Source organism: Piliocolobus tephrosceles, chromosome 16, assembly GCF_002776525.5.
Source record: "Piliocolobus tephrosceles isolate RC106 chromosome 16, ASM277652v3, whole genome shotgun sequence".
In the NCBI taxonomy this organism is placed as follows: Eukaryota; Metazoa; Chordata; class Mammalia; order Primates; family Cercopithecidae; genus Piliocolobus; species Piliocolobus tephrosceles.
This window is the reverse complement of record NC_045449.1, coordinates 51,187,472-51,208,192: the sequence shown is the minus strand read 5'-3', so window position 1 is coordinate 51,208,192 and position 20,721 is coordinate 51,187,472. Positions and strand designations below refer to the sequence as shown.

The 20,721-nt window shown below is 44.1% G+C and overlaps 1 protein-coding gene across 4 annotated transcripts in view; it reads right to left on the bottom strand.

Annotated features, from left to right (window-relative positions):
- The window catches only part of ATP6V0A1 (ATPase H+ transporting V0 subunit a1), a 64,258-nt gene that overhangs the window by 16,829 nt on the left and 26,708 nt on the right, over positions 1-20,721 (bottom strand). For all 4 annotated transcript variants that reach the window (XM_023204072.2, XM_023204074.2, XM_023204073.1 and 1 more), the window contains 8 exons: positions 18,608-18,820; positions 15,384-15,534; positions 11,879-12,018; positions 11,182-11,336; positions 10,665-10,755; positions 6,978-7,096; positions 5,092-5,308; positions 4,711-4,818 (listed from right to left, as the gene is read on the bottom strand). In XM_023204072.2, coding sequence (XP_023059840.1) covers positions 4,711-4,818; positions 5,092-5,308; positions 6,978-7,096; positions 10,665-10,755; positions 11,182-11,336; positions 11,879-12,018; positions 15,384-15,534; positions 18,608-18,820 — 1,194 coding nt within the window. The remainder of the gene's footprint in view (positions 1-4,710; positions 4,819-5,091; positions 5,309-6,977; positions 7,097-10,664; positions 10,756-11,181; positions 11,337-11,878; positions 12,019-15,383; positions 15,535-18,607; positions 18,821-20,721) is intronic.

The window sequence follows — 20,721 nt, the reverse complement described above, 5'->3', positions numbered from 1 at the left end:
TAATCCCAGCATTTTGAGAGGCTGAGTCAGGCAGATAACCTAAGGTCAAAAGTTCATGACCAGCCTGGCCAACACGGCAAAACATCGTCTCTACTAAAAATAGAAAAATTAGTTGGGCGTGGAGGTAGGTGTCTGTAATCCCAGCTACTCTGCAGGCTGAGGCAGAATCATCGCGGAAACCCAGGAGGTGGTGGTTGCAGTGAGCTGAGATCGCGCCACTGCACTCCATCTTGGGCAACAGAGTAAGACCGTGTCTCAAAAAAAAAAAAAAAAAAAAAAAGACACATGGACAAGGATGTTCCCTGCATTGCTGTTTGTGATAGCAAAGAATTGGGAGCAACCAACACATCCATCAAAGAGAGGACTTTGGCATATCCAGTGGAATATCCTACGGAAAGCTACGCAACCATAAAAAAGAACGATAGTCAGCCAGGCACGGTGGCTCACACCTGTAATCCCAGCACTTTGGGAGGCCACGGTGGGCAGATCACAAGGTCAGAAGATCGAGACCAGCCTGGTCAACATGGTGAAACCCTGTCTCAAAAATTCAAAAATTAGGCCAGGCGTGGAGGCTCACGCCTGTAATCCCAGCACTTTGGGAGGCTGAGGCAGGTGGATCACGAGGGTCAGGAGTTCAAGACCAGCCTGGCCAACATGGTGAAACCCGTCTCTACTAAAAATACAAAAATTAGCCAGGCGAGGTGGCAGGTGCCTGTAATCCCAGCTACTTGGGAAGTTGAGGCAGGAGAATTGCTTGAACCAGGGAAGCAGAGGTTGTAGTAAGCCAAGATTGTGCCACTACACTCTTAGCGTGGGCGACAGGGCAAGACTCTACCTCAAAAAAACCAAAAAACAAAAAACAAAAATTAGCCAGGCATGGTGGTGCATGCCTGTAATCCTAGCTACTCAGGAGGCTGAGGCAGGAGAACTGCTTGAACCCAGGAGGTGGAGGTTGCAGTGAGGTGAGATTGTGCCATTGCACTCCAGCCTGAGTGACAGAGCGAGACTTCATCTCAGAAAAAAAAAAAAACAGTGATTATCACTATGAAACAATCTTCAAGATACACTAACTTTTAAAAAACATAATAAATTGAGAGGCAGAAGAGCGCCACAGTTTAAAACACAATTCCTCATGTGTCTTTCTCTACTTACATAGAGCACATACACACCTATCAACAGAAGACAGGCAGATATCTGTCAGAGGCAAGGCCCCTACCTGTTAACAATGCCCCTTGAAGAGGAGGACTACAGTGGGGGCAGGTGGTTTTCTTCTTAGCACTATATGCATTCTCTAGGCAAGTGCACATATTCCTTTATTTTTTTATGTCAGTAGGAGATTGTCAGGACCATGAAATTATGGGCCACTTTTATTTCTTCTTCCACTTATTTGTTTTAACACCCTAAGAAACAAATTCAGAGTCCACCAGGTGACTCTGAAGTGCAGTCAGACTTGTGGGCCACCAGAGCCTGGATACCTCCAGATCATGCACATATTCCACTTGACAACTCTCAGAAGGTGGACTGAAAATGCAACAAAGGGCACAGGAGGGGACTCCTGCATATCCTAGGCTGGGTTATAGGATACAGGAGGAAGGCTTCAAGGTTCAAGGCTCCCAAAGTAGAAGCTTTCTCCAACTAGCAAATAAACTGAGGGGCAGATAGGTTACATCTCCCAGCCAGACACTAACAAGGATCTCTTCAGAACACAGGAATGAGAGTTACAGGAAGGGGGATGAAAGACACATGTCAGCAGAAAAAAGGAAAGAAAAATTAAACTGTGATATATCACTCACAGACAACCAAGGGGACAAAGAACAGAACAAAATCAGATCACTGTTCATATCCTCAGCCCTCTGGGGTCAAAAATCCAGAGGCTTTCTTATAGAATGATCATCCTGATGCCTTCAGGCTGCTCTCCAGGAACAGACGTTTGGCTAGAGAACCAGTGGGGTAAGAAGACCCTGTGAATGTGCTGGTTTCCAGACGGGGGACTTTTAACTTAGAATTTATCACAGAAGAGGTTGCCAGACTTAAAAGCATTAAGATCATGTCAAAAGCATATCTTATATATGCTAAGACCAGCAGAAAGAAGAGTATGTGTTAAGGACATCGACAATAGTAGTATGTGTTCTAAAGGTTTTTAAAATTTCTCACAGGGAAGTCCCTACTTGAAAATATATTTTAAGCAGCAAGATTAAAATTTTTTCTGACTCAAAATGTCAGCCCTTTTAGACTAGTTCCAGAAGGATGACCATAAGAAGTTTTCCAAGTTTAAAATAATCAGAAACACTTAATGAAGGAAATGGTTATCCATCTAAATCTTTCATTTTATTTAAAGAAGTATATACTTCTAGCACATAGAAGTAATGGGTAATCACTACCGGTGAGACTTTTACAATCTTATAGATTCATTCATAACTTAGAATATATTGGGCTAATATATTTGTGCATTGTAAGACTTTGGTTAAAAGATGTTTTTGAGGACAAATATTCAAAATGCTGTTACTGAATCTTGAATTAGTATCAGAAGAGGGAAGGATCAAGACAGATCACTTTGGTTATGACACCAGATGACAGTAAACACAACACATCGGAGAGTGGAGGTCTCACTGGAACAGCTGAGGACATGTGAGGTCTTCTCAGTCTCTCACAAAATACTAAACATGTATAAACTTTCACTTTTAAAAAACAAGTTAAGTTACTACTAAAAAAGATCAAATGTCCAAGCATCACTCTAAAGTAGAACTCTAAAGTACAGGGAAATCAATTCAAGAATCAGAGATATTCTTGCTTCCATGCTGAAAAATCATCCAATACATGGTCACAAAATAGACATGAAAGTGGGTGAGTCCAAGAGCTGCCATCTTGGATTAAGATGATGGGACTCAGTGAGGGTACAACAGCCACTTTGTTACTATGGACATGCCTGTACTTACATATTTGAATAGAAACTTAGTAGACCAATACTAAAGATGATGCCAGAATCTATCCTTAAGAGGTGGAACTTCTGTTATCATCTCAGTGAGTAACAAGGACATATTTCCCAAGAGCACACATGTCCCATGCTCTCAATTTAATTAAAAAGAATTCTGCTGCACTGTTTGCCACCTCTTTAAACGAAATGTGATGGTTTGTTGGTTTTCATTCACTCACTGTTGCAGCCGCTGCTGCCTCTACTCCCTGTTGGCTCGGGTTTGGGCTGACTGGGGCCTCCACAGGTTGCCCTTCCTGATAGTGAATGGAAGAAAAGAGGAAGGGGAGAGAAAACAAAAGAGGGAGGGAGTGAAGGGGGAGACGAATGGAAGGTACATGGAAGGATGAAGATGGTCAGAAAAGGGAAAAGGAGGGTCTTGTAACTCAGCTGCTCTCCAACAGGAGTCATCATCTAACCGCCGTTTAAGAGTCATGCAACAAGATCGTTTGGGGTTTCTCAGGCAGTGTAAAGAAAGTGCTATTGGATACCCAGAAATTACGCACGATACTGAACATCTAGCAAATTTAACTCTGTGTGTGTGTGTGTGTGTGTGTGTGTGTAGAATTCATATACACACAGACATTAAGTAAACATATATACGTATGCTGCTTCTTAAAAAGAAAAAAAATCAACGTGCTTTAAACCAAACTTTTTTCCCGGATGTTTTGGTCAGTGAAAGTATGACAGTCTCATTTGAAAGGAAAATGTCTCAATGTCAGTCCTGTGGTTGCTCAGGCAAACCACATGAGTGAGTTCACCCGTCTGCAGCTCTTGCAGCCTTGCTTGGCTTTGGCTGATGCTACATCTAGACAGGCACAGGCCTACATTTTCCTGAGTGCAGTGTGAGCAAAGCATGACCAGAAAAGGTAAAAATTTGTGACTTTTCTCTACCCCAGCTACTCAAAGCTGAATCCAGATGTCTTGAGCAGCAGAAACGTTTCTCTGACCTGGCAGGCTCAGTGCTCGTGCTGGGACATAACACAAATGCGTTTTGTTTGGTTGGTTTTTTTTGTTTTTGAGACAGAGTCTCACTCTGTCCCCATGCTGGAGTACAGTGGCACAGTCTCAGCTGACTGCAACGTCCGCCTCCCAGGTTCAAGTGATCCTTCCACCTCAGCCTCCCAAGTAGCTGGGAATACAGGCTCGCACCACCAGCACGCCTGGCTAATTTTTGTATTTTTAGTAAAGACAGTGTTTCACCATGTTGGCCAGGCTAGTCTCAAGCTCCTGACCTCAAGCGATCCACCCACCTCGGCCTCCCAAAGTGCTAAAAGTGCTGGGATCACAGCCGTGAGGCACCGCACCCGGCCACAAATGCGTTTTAAGAGTATACAGATTTGTGGCTGTGCACAGTGGCTCATACCTGTAATCCCAGCACTTCGGGAGGCTGAGGTGGGCGGATCACGAGGTCAGGAGTTCGAAACCAGCCTGGCTAATATGGTGAAACCCTGTCTCTGCTAAAAATACAAAAATTAGCCAGGTGTGTAATCCCAGCTACACAGGAGGCTGAGGCAAGATAATTGCTCAAATCTGGGAGGTGGAGGTTACAGTGAGTCGAGATCGTACCAATGCACCCCAGCCTGGGCGACAGAGCGAGACTCCATATTAAAAAAAAAAAAAAAAAAGAGTATACAGATATAAAGATTTGTGCACAATTAATTATATCCACAGGGGAATTGCCTTGATCTTGAACAAAAGAAAAGTCTAATAACTTTTAGCAATAGAAATACACCTACCAAATGCTTTCGCCTCAGATACTGACGGCGAAGGACCAGTGGTTTAAACAGCAGCATCCAAGGTACACAGAGTAGTGCAACCACTACCAGGAAACACTGAATTCCTTTCTGCAGAGTAAGAAGAAGGACAAGGTACATCATATAAAAGTCTACTGATCACATACGCAGTTTCCAAATCTGGCACAAATTTCCCCCAACAGTACTTTCTTACTAATCTATGAATAACACTATCCAGTTTCTCAAAATAATTAGCACATTTTGTGGCAAAGCCCTAGAATTGTCCCATAGAAAGGCAGTTATAAATTTTTTAGGGTCAGAGAAACATCTGGCTTCCTGATCAAGGATAATCATCTCAGACAGCCCGCCTCTGGGTTGACGTACCTGTCCAGAATACAACATTGAATAACCAGACTCTGGGTAGGAAAAGAGGAACATGTTTATGAAATGGATCAGAAGGCTTGGTGCATTCTCAGATGTATGAGCATCATAGGCCGTCCACTTGTAAAAAATAAGGATAACCAAATAGCCAAACAAAGAGGTCATGAAGATTATTTCAGGAATAAATCCAAAGTAGATATTCAGGGGCTTCTTGAAATAGCTAAAAAGGAGAGAGAAAAAAATGTTAAGGGTAAATGAGCCTAGGGCCACTCCTACACTGAATGGAGTATTCACTAGATTTTTCTATTTAATACCCCCTCAACTCCATCTTTATCACTTTAAGCAGCAGCAACCAGAAGCTGGGGGCAACAGAGACAATGCAGGATTAACTATCACAGTCAAACTTCTGAACCTTGGTTTTGTTTTGCTGTTGCTTTTTCTTCTTTTTTGAGATAGGGTCTCACTCTGCCTCCCAGCCCAGAGTACAGTGGTGTAATCTTGGCTCACCGCAGTCTCATCCTCCCTAGGCTTAGGTGATCCTCTTACCTCAGCCTCCCGAGTAGCTGGGACTACAGGCATGTGCCACCACACCCAGCTAATTTTTACATTTTTTATAGAGATGGGGTTTTGCCATGTTGCCCAGACTGGTCTCAAACTCCTGACCTCAGGTGATCTGCCCACCTTGGCCTCCCAAAGTGCAGGATGACAGATGTGAGCCATTATGCCTGGCCTCAAACTTCTGAACCTTGAACGGCTCCAATACCATCCCCACCATTCTCTCCATGAGAAAGAGAATGGAAAAATCTAGTACATTTTGAGACCACAGTTCATAACTTTTTTTTTTTTTTTTTTTGTAGAGATGGGGTCTCTTGTCGTGTTACCCAGGCTTGTCTTGAACTCCTGGGCTCAAGCGATCCGCCTGCCTTGGGCTCCCAAAGTGCTGGCATTACAGGTGTGAGCAGCCACGCCCAGTTCACAGTTAATAATTTTATGAGTTGCACATCAAGGAAAAAAAGAGAGCTCACTTACTTTGATGAAAATTGCTCAAGTTTTTTTCAAGGATCTTTACTGGAACAGCAAATTGTTAAAGGACTAATATTAAGCCTCATTTAAGACCATGAAAAAAAATTTCTTTTTTTTTGAGACGGAGTCTCGCTCTGTCACCCAGGCTGGAATGCAGTGGTGTTATCTTGGTTCACTGCAACCTCTGGCTCCTGGGTTCAAGCAATTCTCCTGCCTCAGCCACCAGAGTAGCTGGGATTACAGGTGCCTGCCACCACACCTGGCTAATTTTTTGTGTTTTTAGTAGAGACGGAGTTTCACTCTGTTGGCCAAGCTGGTCTTGAACTCCTGACCTCAAGTGATCTGCCCGCCTCATCTTCCCAAAGTGCTGGTATTACAAGTGTAAGCCACTGTACCTGGCCAGGCCATGAAGTTTTTTTTTTGTTTTGTTTTGTTTTTGAGGCAGAATCTTGCTCTGTCGCCCAGGCTGGAGTGCAGTGGTACCATCTTGGTTCACTGCAACCTCTGCCTCCCAGGTTCAAGCGATTCTCCTGCCTCAGCTTCCCGAGTAGCTGGGATTACAGGCGCGTGCCACCACACCCAGCTGATTTTTGTATTTTTAGTAGAGATGGGGTTTCACCATGTTGGTCAGACTGGTTTCGAACTCCTGACCTCAGGTGATCCACCCGCCTTGGCCTCCCAAAGTACTGGGATTACAGGCATGATCCACCATGCCTAGCCACACCATTAAATTTTTAGAAAAGCACTTCTATAATGTAGAATGAGGTTCTGAGTTATTAATCCCTCCCCAAAGATGTCATGGTTTCTTTAGGCAAAGGCATTCTCTAAACTATGCACATTCTTATGACAGCAATGGAACAACTCACATATGGTTGAACAGGCTCAGGCTGACTCCAAACAGCATATGGATGATACCAAGGATAACAGACATCTTCATCTTAAAGGAGTTCAAGAAGGTCAGTTTATTGGTAGCAATGTTCCAAATCTGTCATAACCCAAGAAAACAAATAGGTATTATAAAGAATTCTCAAAGGGAAAAATATTCTTCTGTTTAAAAAACAATTTTTATTTATTTATTTATTTATTTATTTTGAGACAGAGTCTCGCTCTGTTGCCCAGGCTGGAGTGCAGTGGCGCAATCTCGGCTCACTGCAACCTCCGCCTCCCAGGTTAAAGTGATTCTGCTGCCTCAACCTCCCGAGTAGCTGGGACTACAGGCACCCGCCACCACGCTCAGCTATTTTTTTGTATTTTTAGTAGAGATGGGGTTTCACCATGTTAGCCAGGACGGTCTCGATCTCCTGACCTCATGATCCACCTGCCTAGGCCTCCCAAAGTGCTGGGATTACAGGCATGAGCCACTGCGCCCAGTCAACAATTTTTAATTATTAGTCAATATTATTTATTATGGAAAATTCTAAACAGATACTTAAGCAGACAGGATGGTATAACAAACCCCCATGCACCTATCACTCTGCTTCAACAAATTTTTTTTAACCTTCTTTTTTTTTTTTTTTGAGACGGAGTCTCGCTCTGTCGCCTGGGCTGGAGTGCAGTGGCCGGATCTCAGCTCACTGCAAGCTCCGCCTCCCGGCTTTACGCCATTCTCCTGCCTCAGCCTCCTGAGTAGCTGGGACTACAGGCACCTGCCACCTCGCCTGGCTAGTTTTTTGTATTTTTTAGTAGAGACGGGGTTTCACCATGTTAGCCAGGATGGTCTCGATCTCCTGACCTCGTGATCCGCCCGTCTCGGCCTCCCAAAGTGCTGGGATTACAGGCTTGAGCCACCACGCCCGGCCTTAACCTTGCTTCTGAGGAGAATGCTTCAAAAATTAATATCACCTTATGGACTCGTGAAACAAGATTACTGCCACTCACTCATCTCCATATTACTATAAAATCAAGTCCAGATATCATGTCATTTTACCCAAAATATTTCAGTGTGGATGTCTAAAAGGAAAATACTTATCTATTTATTTATTTATTGAGATGGAATTTCGCTCTTTTTGCCCAGGATGGAGTGCAGTGTTCACGATCTCAGCTCACTGCAACTTCCACCTCCCGATTTTAAGCAATTCTCCTGCCTCAGCCTCCCAGGTAGCTGGGATTACAGGCACAGGCCACCACGCCCAGTTAATTTTGTATTTTTAGTACAGATGGAGTTTCACCATGTTGGCCAGGCTGGTCTCAAAAATCCTGATCTCAGGTCTGGCCTGAGGCCTGCCTCGGCCTCCCAAATTGCTTGGATTACAGGCTTGAGTCACTGTGCCTGTTCAGTAAGGCTTTTTTTTTTTGAGATGAACTCTTGCTCTGTCACCCAGGCTGGAGGGCAGTGGCGAAATCTCGGCCCCCTGAGAGGTGGGGTTTTCACCATGTTAGCCAGGAAGGTCTCGATCTCCTGACCTCATGATCCGCCGGCCTTGGTCTCCCAAATTGCTGGAATTACAGGCGTGAGCCACTGTACCCGGCCGGGACTTATTTTTAAAACATGACCACAATATTGTCATCACACCTAAATGCACTAACGATGATTTCTTTTTTTTTTTCCTTTGAGATGGAGTCTTGCTCTGTCGCCCAGGCTGGAGTGCAGTGGCACGATCTTGGCTCACTGCAACCTCTGCCTCCTGGGTTCAAGCAATTCTCTGCCTCAGCTTGCTGAGTAGCTGGGATTACAGGTGCTCGCCAACATGCCTGGCTAATTTTTTTTGTATTTTTAGTAGAGACGGGGGGTCTCACCATCTTGGCCAGGCAGGTCTTGAACTCCTGACCTCGTGATCCACCTGCCTCGGCCTCCCAAAGTGCTGGGATTACAGGCATGAGCCACCATGCCCAGTCAACAATGATTCTTTAATATCATAAAATATATAGTCAACATTCAAATTTCTCTGATTGTGTCCAAACCTTTTTTGTTTTTTTTAAATTCATTTATTCAAAGCAAGGTCTAGATAAGGTCCATACATTTTTTTTTTTTTTTGAGACAGGGTCTCACTCTGTTACCCAGGCCAGAGTGCAGTGGTGCGATCTCAGCTCCCTGCAACCTCTGCCTCCCAGGTTCAAGTTATTCTCCTGCTTCAGCCTCCCGAGTGGCTAGGCCTACAGGCATGCACCAACACACCCGGCCAATTTTTATACTTTTAGTAGAGATGGGGTTTCGCTATGTTGCCTGGGTTAGTCTGGAATTCCTGAAGTCATCTGCCTGCCTCAGCCTCCCAAAGTGCTGGGATTACAGGCATAAGCCACTGTGCCCGGCCTATACATTATGATTGTAGATATATCTCTTGAGTCTCTAAATCATAGGTTCTCCTTCCATCTTTCCTTTTTTATTCCTTACAAAATATTTTTTGAAGAAATTGGGTCGTTTATCTTATATATTTTCCCACAGTCTATGTTTCGCTGATTGTAGCCCTGTGGTGTTGTCATTCCATCTATTTTTTTGACATGCAGTCTTGCTATATCCCCCAGGCTGGAGTGGAGTAGCATGATCTGGGCTCACTGCAACCTCCTCCTCCCGGGTGCAAGCAATTCTCCTGCCTCAGCCTCCTGTAGCTGGGACTACAGGTGCATGCTACCATGCCCAGCTAATTTCTGTATTTTTAGTAGAGATGGGGTTTCACCATGTTGACCAGGCTGGTCTTGAACTCCTGACCTCAAGTGATCCACCCGACTCTGTGTCCCAAAGTGCTGGGATTACAGGCATGAGCCACCTTGCCCAGCCTGTATTATTTTTCTCTTTTCCTCAGCAGCCAGATGCCCTGTATTACATTCTTGCCACCACTCCATTTTTACAGCACACAATAAAAAAGATTTGATCATACTTAACTGTCTAAGCATTTGAAAAAAAAAGTAATTCTGGGATAAGTTTGTGTAAGTTTGTAAAAATAAGAATGCAAGTCTAAAATCCACAGGAAAAATATCTTTCTGCTTTGTTAAAATATCTACTAAAAATAAAAAACCAAACTAAGTAAGCAGAAATAAATTAAGAAATGGGAAGCAGTCTTGAAAATCAATCTTCCCAGAGTTAATATTATTAACCAACTTGGAAATAAGCAGTGCCAGGGAAAAGTATGTGGCTCCTCAAGGCACTTGGGTCTCTTATGGCTTAGAAGTCCTCCAAATACATACAGCAAGGTTTCCCAAAAATATGTCAACGAAAACCCACATAACTATTTTTGTTTGTTTGTTTCGAGACGGAGTCTTGCTCTGTCACACAGGCTGCAGTGCAGCTTGCTCACTGCAACCTCCGCCTCCCAGGTTCAGGAGATTCTCCTGCCTCAGTCTCCCGGGTAGCTGGGACTACAGGCACGCGCCACCACGTCCGGCTAATATTTGTATTTTTAGTAGAGACAGGGTTTCACCATGTTGGCCAGGCTGGTCTCGAACTCCTGACCTCAGGTGATCCAACCTCCTTGGCCTCCCAAAGTGCTGGGATTGCACGCATGAGCCACCACGCCCAGCGAAAGCCCACACAACTATTTATCTTCACTCTAATTCTCTTGCTTCCAGGTTACTGTTAAAAAATTTGAGGTTAGTATATAGGAAGGAAGTCCTCTTACTGGATCAATGCCAAAAGGGTATGGTCCACCAAACACTCCAGGGAGGGCTGGGTTCAGCTGTAGAACAGGGTTCCCCCGAAGCGTCTCTTCACTACCATGACAGGGAAAAAGTCACATTTATTTTTGAACAAGAGAGGGAAACAACAGAAACTGGCCCCAAAATAAATTGCTGTAGCTATCTTGTCTTTTCAATAAAATGGGAGGGGAAAAAATAAAGAGGAGAGACTAGCAGCTGAGATTGAAGGATCCAAAATGACAAAAAGAAAAATTAAACACACAAACACACAATCAAGTAGGGAACTAGGGAATCTGCTTTTAGTTTCCAAAAAAAAATCATTTCCAGTCTTAGTTCCTGGATACTTGCTGAACAAATCACAAAGCACCTCACAGTGTGGAGCATGAATGAGGAGACACTGTCACTACTTCCTAAAGAAGTGTCAGTTTACCACTTGTCTTAAAAATCAGGGCTGAACATGAAATGAATAAGCTTTGAATTTTAGCTTCTTCTGCAACTTACGTCCAATTATAAGTAAACATCGGCCGTACACTCCAGGATGACCCAAAGATATTAAGAGACTTGGAAAAGCAATCATTGTAGATGAGGCCAGTGTACATGGAGAACACACCCATCAATAAAATAATGTATCGACCACTGAACACAGTGCTAAACATCTGGGAACCAGAAGAAAGAAGTAATGAGAATGTACTCACTGCAGCTCACATTGTGACAATGTTATTCAGAATATACCTGCCCCTTTCTCCGGTGCTATTTTACCCCATTCTGATTCAGAGAGCTTGAAGTAAAAACCAAAATACAATGCGAATGAGACAGTCACTTTCACAGGATGTGGCCTCTATGTTTTTATTAGGTTGGTACAAAAGTTATTGCGGTTTTGGCCATTTCTTTTGGCGGCCAAAACCGCAATAACTTTTGCCCCAACCTAAATACTTTTTATTTTTTTAGAGATAAGGTCTCACTATGTTGCCTAGGGTGGTCTCGAATTCCTAGGCTCAAGCCTCCAAGTAGCTGGGACTACAGGCACACACTATCACTTCCAGCTAGCACATGTCCTCTTTGGTGTGAAAATGAACATAACTTCTCTACTTCCTTTTGATAAATTCATGGATAAAAGACTTCCACATCATGATTTTCATAATGAATGCTTGGGAAATTATAAAATTTCAGTTCAATGCAGATGTAACATAAACATTACCTCATTCTCATTCTTCTGGGAAAGGATCCGGCTCTCCCTCAGTACCATCCACACAGCAAAAAGGGTCATTAAAATGCCATGACCGAAGTCTCCAAACATCACAGCAAATAGAAAAGGGAATGTGATAATAGTATATGGAGCTATAAAGAAACCAAAAAAAGAAAAATACAAAGTACATTAAACCATAGCAATGCCACAAATATCACATTCTTTTCCAACTCTGACCTCAAGTGATCCACCTGCCTCAGCCTCCCAAGTGCTGGGATTACAGGCGTGAGCCACCATGCTCAGCCTTCCATACTCTTAAGATCAATAAAAGGTGACTTATTCCCCAGCTGCCAGAGAGATAGGACTCTCAGAGAAAATCTTTCGTGGCAGAATCAACACACCTTCATAAAGTAGCTAATGAAATTTGAGCTACTGATAACTTTTTCTAAAGAGAGATGGGTTCTTGCTCTGCCACCCGGGCTGGAGTGCAGTGGTGCCATCACAGCTCACTGCAGCCTGCAACCCCTAGACTCAAGTTATCCTCCCACCTCAGCTGCCCAAAGAGTTGGAACTACAAGTATGTGCCACCATGCCCAGTCAATTTTTTTTTTAATTACTGATAACTTAAAGGATTTTTTTTTTTTAGATGGAATCTCACTATTTTGCCCAAGCTAGTCCTGAACTCCTGGCCTTGAGCAATCCTTCCACCTCAACCTCCTGAGTATCTGAGATTACAGGCGTGAGGCACTGTGCCTGGCAGCTCTGATAAGATTTTAAACAAAGAAGAACAGAGGAAATGAAGGTGTAACCCTGACAACATTGGTTTGTTCTTTGATTCTCTTGTAACTCGTGGGACCCTGCTCCCCGGGCAGGCCAGCTGTCTTCTCTTTGTGCAGCAACTATGTCCCAGCGGTATAAAGCTAAATATCAGATAACGTACAGACAGAGAAAGTCCAGAGCAAAGCAGTTCTTGCATACGGTTCCAACTGAAAATGAATCCTCACACTCTTGATTTAACTCTCCAAATATAGGAGAACTCTCCAAATATAGGAGAAATCTGTGTTGTGCTTAAAATGGCCAATACTTGCTACATTTTTTCTGTCTAACCTTGGAACAGGGAAGCCAAAAAAAAAAAAAAAAAAAAGCCATTTAAAAATATCAGACATCTTAGGAGAGACATTTTGCTTAAAGCAGTTAAAGCAGTTCCTGCAAATGATTTGCTAGAGAAGTCCAGGTGTTTTAGGGTTGTGAGGGCACAAGAACGAATTCAGTCTCATGAACTTTTCTTTTTTTTTGAGACAGAGTCTCACTCTGTCACTCAGGCTGGAGTGCAGTGGCACAATTTTGGCTCACTATAACTTCTGTCTCCTGGGTTCAAGCAATTCTCCTGTCTCAGCCTCCTGAGTAGCTGGGATTACAGGCATGCACCACCAGGCCAGGCTAATTTTTTTGTATTTTTAGTAGAGATAGGATGTCACCTGTTGGCCAGGCTGGTCTTGAACTCCTGGCCTCAAATGATCCTCCCACCTTGTCCTCCTAAAGTGCTGGGATTACAGGCATGAACCACCGCACCCAGCCAATGAACTCTTTTTTTTTTTTTTTTTTTTCTGAGATGGAGTTTCACTCTTGTTGCCCAGGCTGGAGTGCAATAACACAATATTGGTTCACGGCAACCTCCGCCTCCCAGGTTCAAGTGATTCTCCTGCCTCAGCCTCCTGAATAGCTGAGATTACAGGCATGAGCCACCATGCCTGGCTGATTTTGTAATTTTAGTAGAGACGGGGTTTCTCCATGTTGGTCAGGCTGGTCTTGAACTCCTGACTTCAGGTGATCCACCTGCCTCAGACTCCCAAAGTGCTGGGATTACAGGTGTGAGCCACCGCACCCAGCCCATCTGATGAACTCTTAAAGGAACGCTACCTGACAGTAAACCTGCTCCTTACATCAAATAGGCACTTTTTTTTTTTTTTTGAGACAGTCTTGCTCTGTCACCCAAGCTGGAATGCAGCGGCATGATGTCAGTTCACTGCAACCTACACCTCCTGGGTTCAAGTGATTCTCATGCCTCAGTCTCCCAAGTAGCTGGGACTACAGGTGCGCGCCACCACGACCAGCTAATTTTTGTATTTTTAGTGGAGGTGGGGTTTCACCATGTTGGCCAGGCTGGTCTCAAACTCCTGACCTCATGTGATCCACCTGCCTCAGCCTCCCAGAGTGCTGGGATTACAGGTGTGAGCCACCATGCCCTGCCAGAATGAGCACCTCTGCAAAGGAAGTACACAAGAGCTGAGGTGTCAACATGTTTGTTTATTTTTTAATAGAGATGGGGTCTCATTATATTGCCCAGGCTGATGTTGAAATCCTGGGCTCAAGCAATCCTCCTATCTTGGCCTCTAAAAGTGCTAGGATTGGCCGGGTGCAGTGGCTCATGCCTGTAATCCCAGCACTTTGGGAGGCCAAGGCAGGCAGATAACGAGGTTAGGAGATCGAGACCATCCTAGCTAACATGGTGAAACCCCGTCTCTACTAAAAATACAAAAAAATGGCTAGGCGCAGTGGCTCACGCCTGTAATCCCAGCACTTTGGAAGGCAGAGGCAGGCGGATCACCTGAGGTCAGGAGTTCGAGATAAGCCTGGGCAACATGGTAAAATCCCATCTCAACAAAAATACAAAATTAGCTGGGAGTGGTGGTACATGCCTGTAATCCCAGCTACTTGGGAGGCTGAGGCAGGAGAACTGCTTGCACCTGGGAGGCAGAGGCTGTGGTGAGCTGAGATCGTGCCATTGCACTCCAGCCTGGGCAACAAGAGTAAATCTCCACATCATCAAAAAAAAAAAAAAAAATTAGCCGGGCATGGTGACAGGTGCCTGTAATCCCAGCAACTCAGGAGGCTGAGGCAGGAGAATGGCGAGAACCTGGGAGGCGAAGCTTGCAGTGAGCCGAGATCATGCCACTGCACTCCAGCCTGGGCAACAGAGCCAGACTCCGTCTCAAAAAAAAATAAAAAATAGAATAAAAATTTAAAAAGAAGTGCTAGGATTAACATCTTTAATTTTAATTCAGTTGTTCAACAGCATTTAAAGTGAGGCATTAGAAGAAACAACTAACAAAAAGGCCAGGCATAGTGGGTCACACCTGTAATCCCAGCACTTTGGGAGGCTGAAGTAGAAGGCATGCTTGAGCCCAGGAGTCCAAGACTAGCTTGGGCAACATAACAAAACCCCATCTCTAAAAAAAATTAAAAATTATCAGCCTGGGCAACAGAATGAGACCCAGTCTCAAAAAACAATCATAAAATAAAAAATTAGCCAGGTGTGGTGGTGTGTGCCTGTGGTCCTACCTATGCAGGAGGCTGAGTTGGGAGGATCTCTTGAGGCCAGGAGTTTGAGGCTGCAGTGAACTACAATCGTGCTGCTGCACTCCAGCCTGGGTGACAGAGGGAGACCCTGTCTCAAAATAAACCAAACAAACAAACAAAAAACTCCAGAGTAAAAAGATAACAAGCTTTCTTTTACCTGGATTTATCTCTCGGTAAGTTCCAATTCCATAAGCGTCTACTATGTTCTGAAAGCCATAGGTAAACTTGTTGGTTTTGTTATAGGTTGGGGGAGTCTGGTTTGTCTGCATCCTGTTCAAAATGGAAGGTACAGTGGAACCACTGTGTTCCTGAAAAACATGAGCACATTTATCAAAATTAGGTTATCCTCCTAATTGTGGTGGTGGTGGTTACACAGGTGTGTATTTCTAAAAACTCATCAAATGGTACACATAAAATATATGTATTTTCTTTTGTGTAAATTATATCACAATAAAACTAATGAAAAAATAAAAATAAAACTAGATTATCTTTCCCAGCCTTTGGGAAAACTGGGACAAGGTATAACATTTATAATGGAAGATTTCTATTAGATCCTATGAAATACATCCTCAATGTGAAAAAAATTTAACTTTAAAATACGTCATCAAAGAAAATGTAGAACTGCCTCTATATCTGCCTTTTTATGAAAGTTGTTCTCCCCCTTTCATGGAGAAAGCAAAGTATGTTCTCGGGCTCTCCTTCTTCACTACTTTCTCTTAACTTCCTGATCCCTTGCAGTCTGGCTGAGCATGCTTATGCAAAGTGACTGGCTCCTGACCAAAGAGCTTCTCTCCCCAATGCACACCCCTGACATTGGAGATCTTTGGTGAAAATCTTTCTTCCTTAGGAGTTTTCCTCCTGCTCGCTAACCATTCCTTTTCTCTCTTTGCTGGCTGTTTCTGCTCTGTCTACCTGATAGCATTGCAGGCCCCCAACTTTTTTTTTCTCTCTATGACCTCCCTCTTGGAGGTCTCATTCCCTTCCATTCTCATGACTCCCATTTTCCTTAGCTTTGTCCCCTTGTCTGCTTGACATTTCCACAAGGACCTCAATGTGACTGGAACTGAACTTACCATCTCTCCCCAATCAATAAGCTTCTCTTGCTGAACATTTACTTCCATCATTGGAACCCTAATTATCCTGGCCACTCAGCTTTGATGCCTCAAAAAGATGTTTAAATCTTTCTCCTTGTATTTCTCCTGCACCTTGCTAGGAACCAGGTATCCCTACTGATTTTTCCTGCAGAACATCTCACAATTTGTCATTTTTTTTTCCCATTGTCAAGTCCTACCTGGGGATTCTTATCATTTACTACTCTATGTCTACAATAACTTCCTAACTGAACCCGTACCTACAGAATCTCTTCACCCTTCAATCCAACCTAGATACTATCAGCAGATTACTCTTTTAAAACTGCTTTGAGCCAGAAGCAGTGGCTCACACCTGTAATCCCTGTACTTTGGGAGGCTGAGGCGGGTGGATCACCTGAGGTCAGGAGTTCGAACCAGCCTGGCCAACATGATGAAACCCCGTCTCAACTAAAAATACAAAAAGTTAGTTGGGTGTGGTAGCGCACGCCTGTAATCCCAGCTACTCAGGAGGCTGAGGCAGCAGAATCACTTGAACCAGGGAGGTGGAGGTTGCAGTGAGCTGTGATTGTGCCACTGCACTCCAGCCTGGGCGACGAGAGCAAAACTCCTTCTCCAAAAAAAAACTGATCCACCAGGCATAGTGACTCACTTTTTTTTTGAGACAGTCGTACTGTGTTGTGCAGGCTGGAGTGCAGTGGCGTGCTCTCAGCTCACTGCAACCTTTGTCTCCTGGGTTCAACTGGTTCTCCTGCCTCAGCCTCCTGAGTAGCTGGGATCACAGGCACCCCACCACTATACCCGGCTAAATTTTTTGTATTTTTAGTAGAGACGGGGTTTCGCCATGTTGGCGAGGCTAGTCTCAAACTGCTGACCTCAAGTGATGCACCCGCCTCAGCCTCCCAAAGTGCTGGGATAACAGGCATGAGTTACCACGCCTGGCCCCAACACTTTGGAAAGCCAAGGAAGGCAGATCACTCGAGCCCAGGAATTTAAGATCAGCCTGGGCAACATGGTAAAATCCTGTCTCTACAAAAAATACAAAAAATTAGGCAGGTATGATGGTGGGCGCCTGCAGTCCTAGCTACTGGGAGTCTGAAGTGGGAGGGTTGCTTAAGCCTGGGAGTCAGAAGCTGCAGTGAGCTGAGATGGCACCACTATACTCCAGCCTGGGTAACAAAGCCAGACCCTGTCTCAAAAACAAAATAAAAAATTTTAAAAACCACCCAAACTGCTTTGATCATGTTCCTTCACCCCTGAAGAACTTCTAATGTCTCTCAACTCCCTCTGGAATAAAATTTAAATCTTCTAAGCTATTATTTAAGAACCTTTCACAATTAGGTTCCAAACTACCTGACGCAGACAGGTACTTCTCCTCTTCAGCTAACCCATTGTAAATCCTGTTTGTGCCCAAATATACATGGTCTAACTATACTTCCTGCCTTTGTCTTCTTCTCTTCATTCAGCAGTCTTACCAACATCTTACCATTCTTCAAAGACCTGATCAATTGCCACCTTCTTATAGTTTTTTCCAACTCCATAGTCGGAACTCTCCTAATAAACTGTAAGATACTTGAGGGCATGTTTTGTACATCTCTGCACTTCTCCAGGCACTTAGAGCAGTTCTGTGGATACAGTAGTTGTTCTAATTAACTACTAAACAGAAGCACTCATATATAGAAAAGGCATCAGGAAACTGATGCCCTGGCCATGAGCAACCCTGAAGAATCATGGGCATTATGACCAAATTATTTCAGCTCTCTGAACTACAGTCTCCGCATATGCAAAATAACGATATGCTATGCTATGATATATATATGATATGCTAGGCTATGTATGAAATGTGCTGTCAAGTTAAAAGACAAACATATTAAAGAACTCCGAAGGTGAAATGTCATAAAAATGACATTAATGCTATTATTTATTTTCTCTTTTGAGACGGAATCTCGCTCTGTTGCCCAGGATGGACTGCAGTGGCGCCATCTCGGCTCACTGCAAGCTCTGCCTCTCAGATTCACTCCATTCTCCTGCCTCAGTAGCTGGGCAGTAACTCAGTAGCTCAGTAGCTGGGACTACAGGCACCCACCACCACGCCTAGCTAATTTTTTGTATTTTTCGTGTTAGCCAAGATGGTCTTGATCTCTTGACCTCGTGATCTGCCCGCCTCGGCCTCCCAAAGTGCTGGGATTACAGGCATGAGCCACCGTGCCCAGCCAAAAATGACATTAATGTTACTACTGATGGGAACCTCTCTTCCTGGCCACGAGCTGCGTTGCTAGCTTTGGGGACTCACCGTGCCCCTTCTGAGTGCAAACTGGATGGAGTCAAGGTCGGTGACGGGGCACCAGACCTCTGCAATCAAGCATTTCTGAGTCACATCTATGTTGCACAGGTTCAGGGTGTGGTAGATGGCCTTCATCTTCCGAACTTTGATGAACCAGACACGGATGTTCTTAGCAGCCGCCTGCAGAACCCTCTGGCGGTGATCCTCCGTTTGATTTAGAACCTTTGGGGAGAAAAGGAACAAGCGAGGGATCCTTTTAACACCAGATTTAGATCTCAGGATATGAATGGCAAAGAGGTACAGCTTTCTGAAAAGAATTGCCAGGGAATTGTCTTTTTCTTCCTCTGGCTAGAATGGTTTCTTTTTTCCCAATTACAAGAAATTAGAGTTCTAGTTACTAACATTCACTTTTATTTAGCTTCAACCTGAAAAGAAAACTGAGAAAATTGTTTTTTAGCTTTTCTATATATGTTCAATCTTACCACCAGTCCAAGGCATAACAAATGTAGGTCACTGCCTTTAACTTGGCTCATTAAAGAGCAACAACTTTCTATGTGGGGACTGTAACTCAGACTTGAAGAAGTAGGCATCACAAGCCCAGGAGCCGATAAATGAACAAATCCACACAGAATCCCCTGCACATGGGCCAGCAACAGGAAAGGGCAGAAAGAGGCGGTGCTGAATACCACCGCCTGCCTACACTGGAAACATGGGCCAGGAGATGCCGTGGGATCAGGAGCACCTGTGATCTTTACAGGGGGCTTGGACTGCCACAGACCACTGCCATCATGAGGGCAGCTAAGGTGTTACCTTTATGTCAGGCTTCTCAGAGGAAAAAATGGTTCAGTGTTGATCCTTTCGAAACCAGTACAGATTTCCCTCAGAGGAATCACAGTGCCAAGACTAGGGTGGGAGGAAGGTACAGGAACATTTTACATTCCATTGGCTTAATACCAAATATTTAAGTTTTTTTTTTTTTTTTTTTTTTTGAGACGGCGTCTCGCTCTGTGGCCCAGGCTGGAGTGCAGTGGTGTGGTCTTGGCTCACTGCAACCTCCGCCTCCTGGGTTCAAGTGATTCTCTTGCCTCAGCCTCGAGAGTAGCTGGGATTACAGGCGCGTGCCACCATGCACGGCTAATTTTTGTATTTTTAGTAGAGACGGGGTTTCACCATGTTGGTCAGGCTGGTCTCGAACTCCTGACATCATGATCCACTTGCCTCGGCCTCCCAAAGTGTTGGGATTACAGGCGTGAGCCAACGCGTCCAGCCCATATTTCAGTGTTTAATAGCAGAAGTGTGGCTAAGCCTGCTGCTTCCAATTGGAAGAAATTAGGCAAGCAACCCAAGCACAAGTCTGCACCATAGACAATTCTTCAAGTGAGTTCAGAACAAAGCAGTAATTACTCCCTGAAAAACTGTCTTGGGCAGAGGAAGGTGACCTCCATAAAGAGGTTTGTTTTGTTTTGTTTTTAAAAGCAAAGCCATGGCATGCTAGGGAAATACATCACTTGAAGATAGCTACCTTCTTTCCTTCTGGTTGTGGACTATTTCATAATTACTATTACTCACTCCTGTAATCCCAGCACTTTGGGAGGCCAGGGCAGGAGGATTGCTTGAGGTCAGGAGTTCCAGACCAGTTTGGGCAACATAGTGAGACCCTATCTCCACAAAAACATACCAAAAAATAATTAGCTGGGCATGACAGCAAGCACCTGTAGTCCCAGCTACTTGGGAGGCTGAGACAGATTGCTTGAGCCTAGTCGGTCAAGGCTGCAGTGAGCCAAGACTGTGCCACTGCATTCCAGCCTGGGTGATAGAGTGAGATCTGTCTTGAAAACAGAACAAACAAACAAAAAAACCTTTTTCTAGAAGGATGCTAAAGAAACTAGCAAACAATGTTCTATTTGCCTTTCTCTTTCCTCATCCCACTCCTTGGTATTCAATCCCTTTTAAACTTTCAGTTCCTACAGCTAGATTTTTAAAAAATCAAATTTTGGTCAGTTATAATGTCTACCACACATGCTCTTTACATCTACCCATAGGACTGGAAGGAGATTACAACAGCCTTAGAACCCAGAATGTACTAATATAGCCTGTCATTCACCAGCAGTTCTAAAACTCTC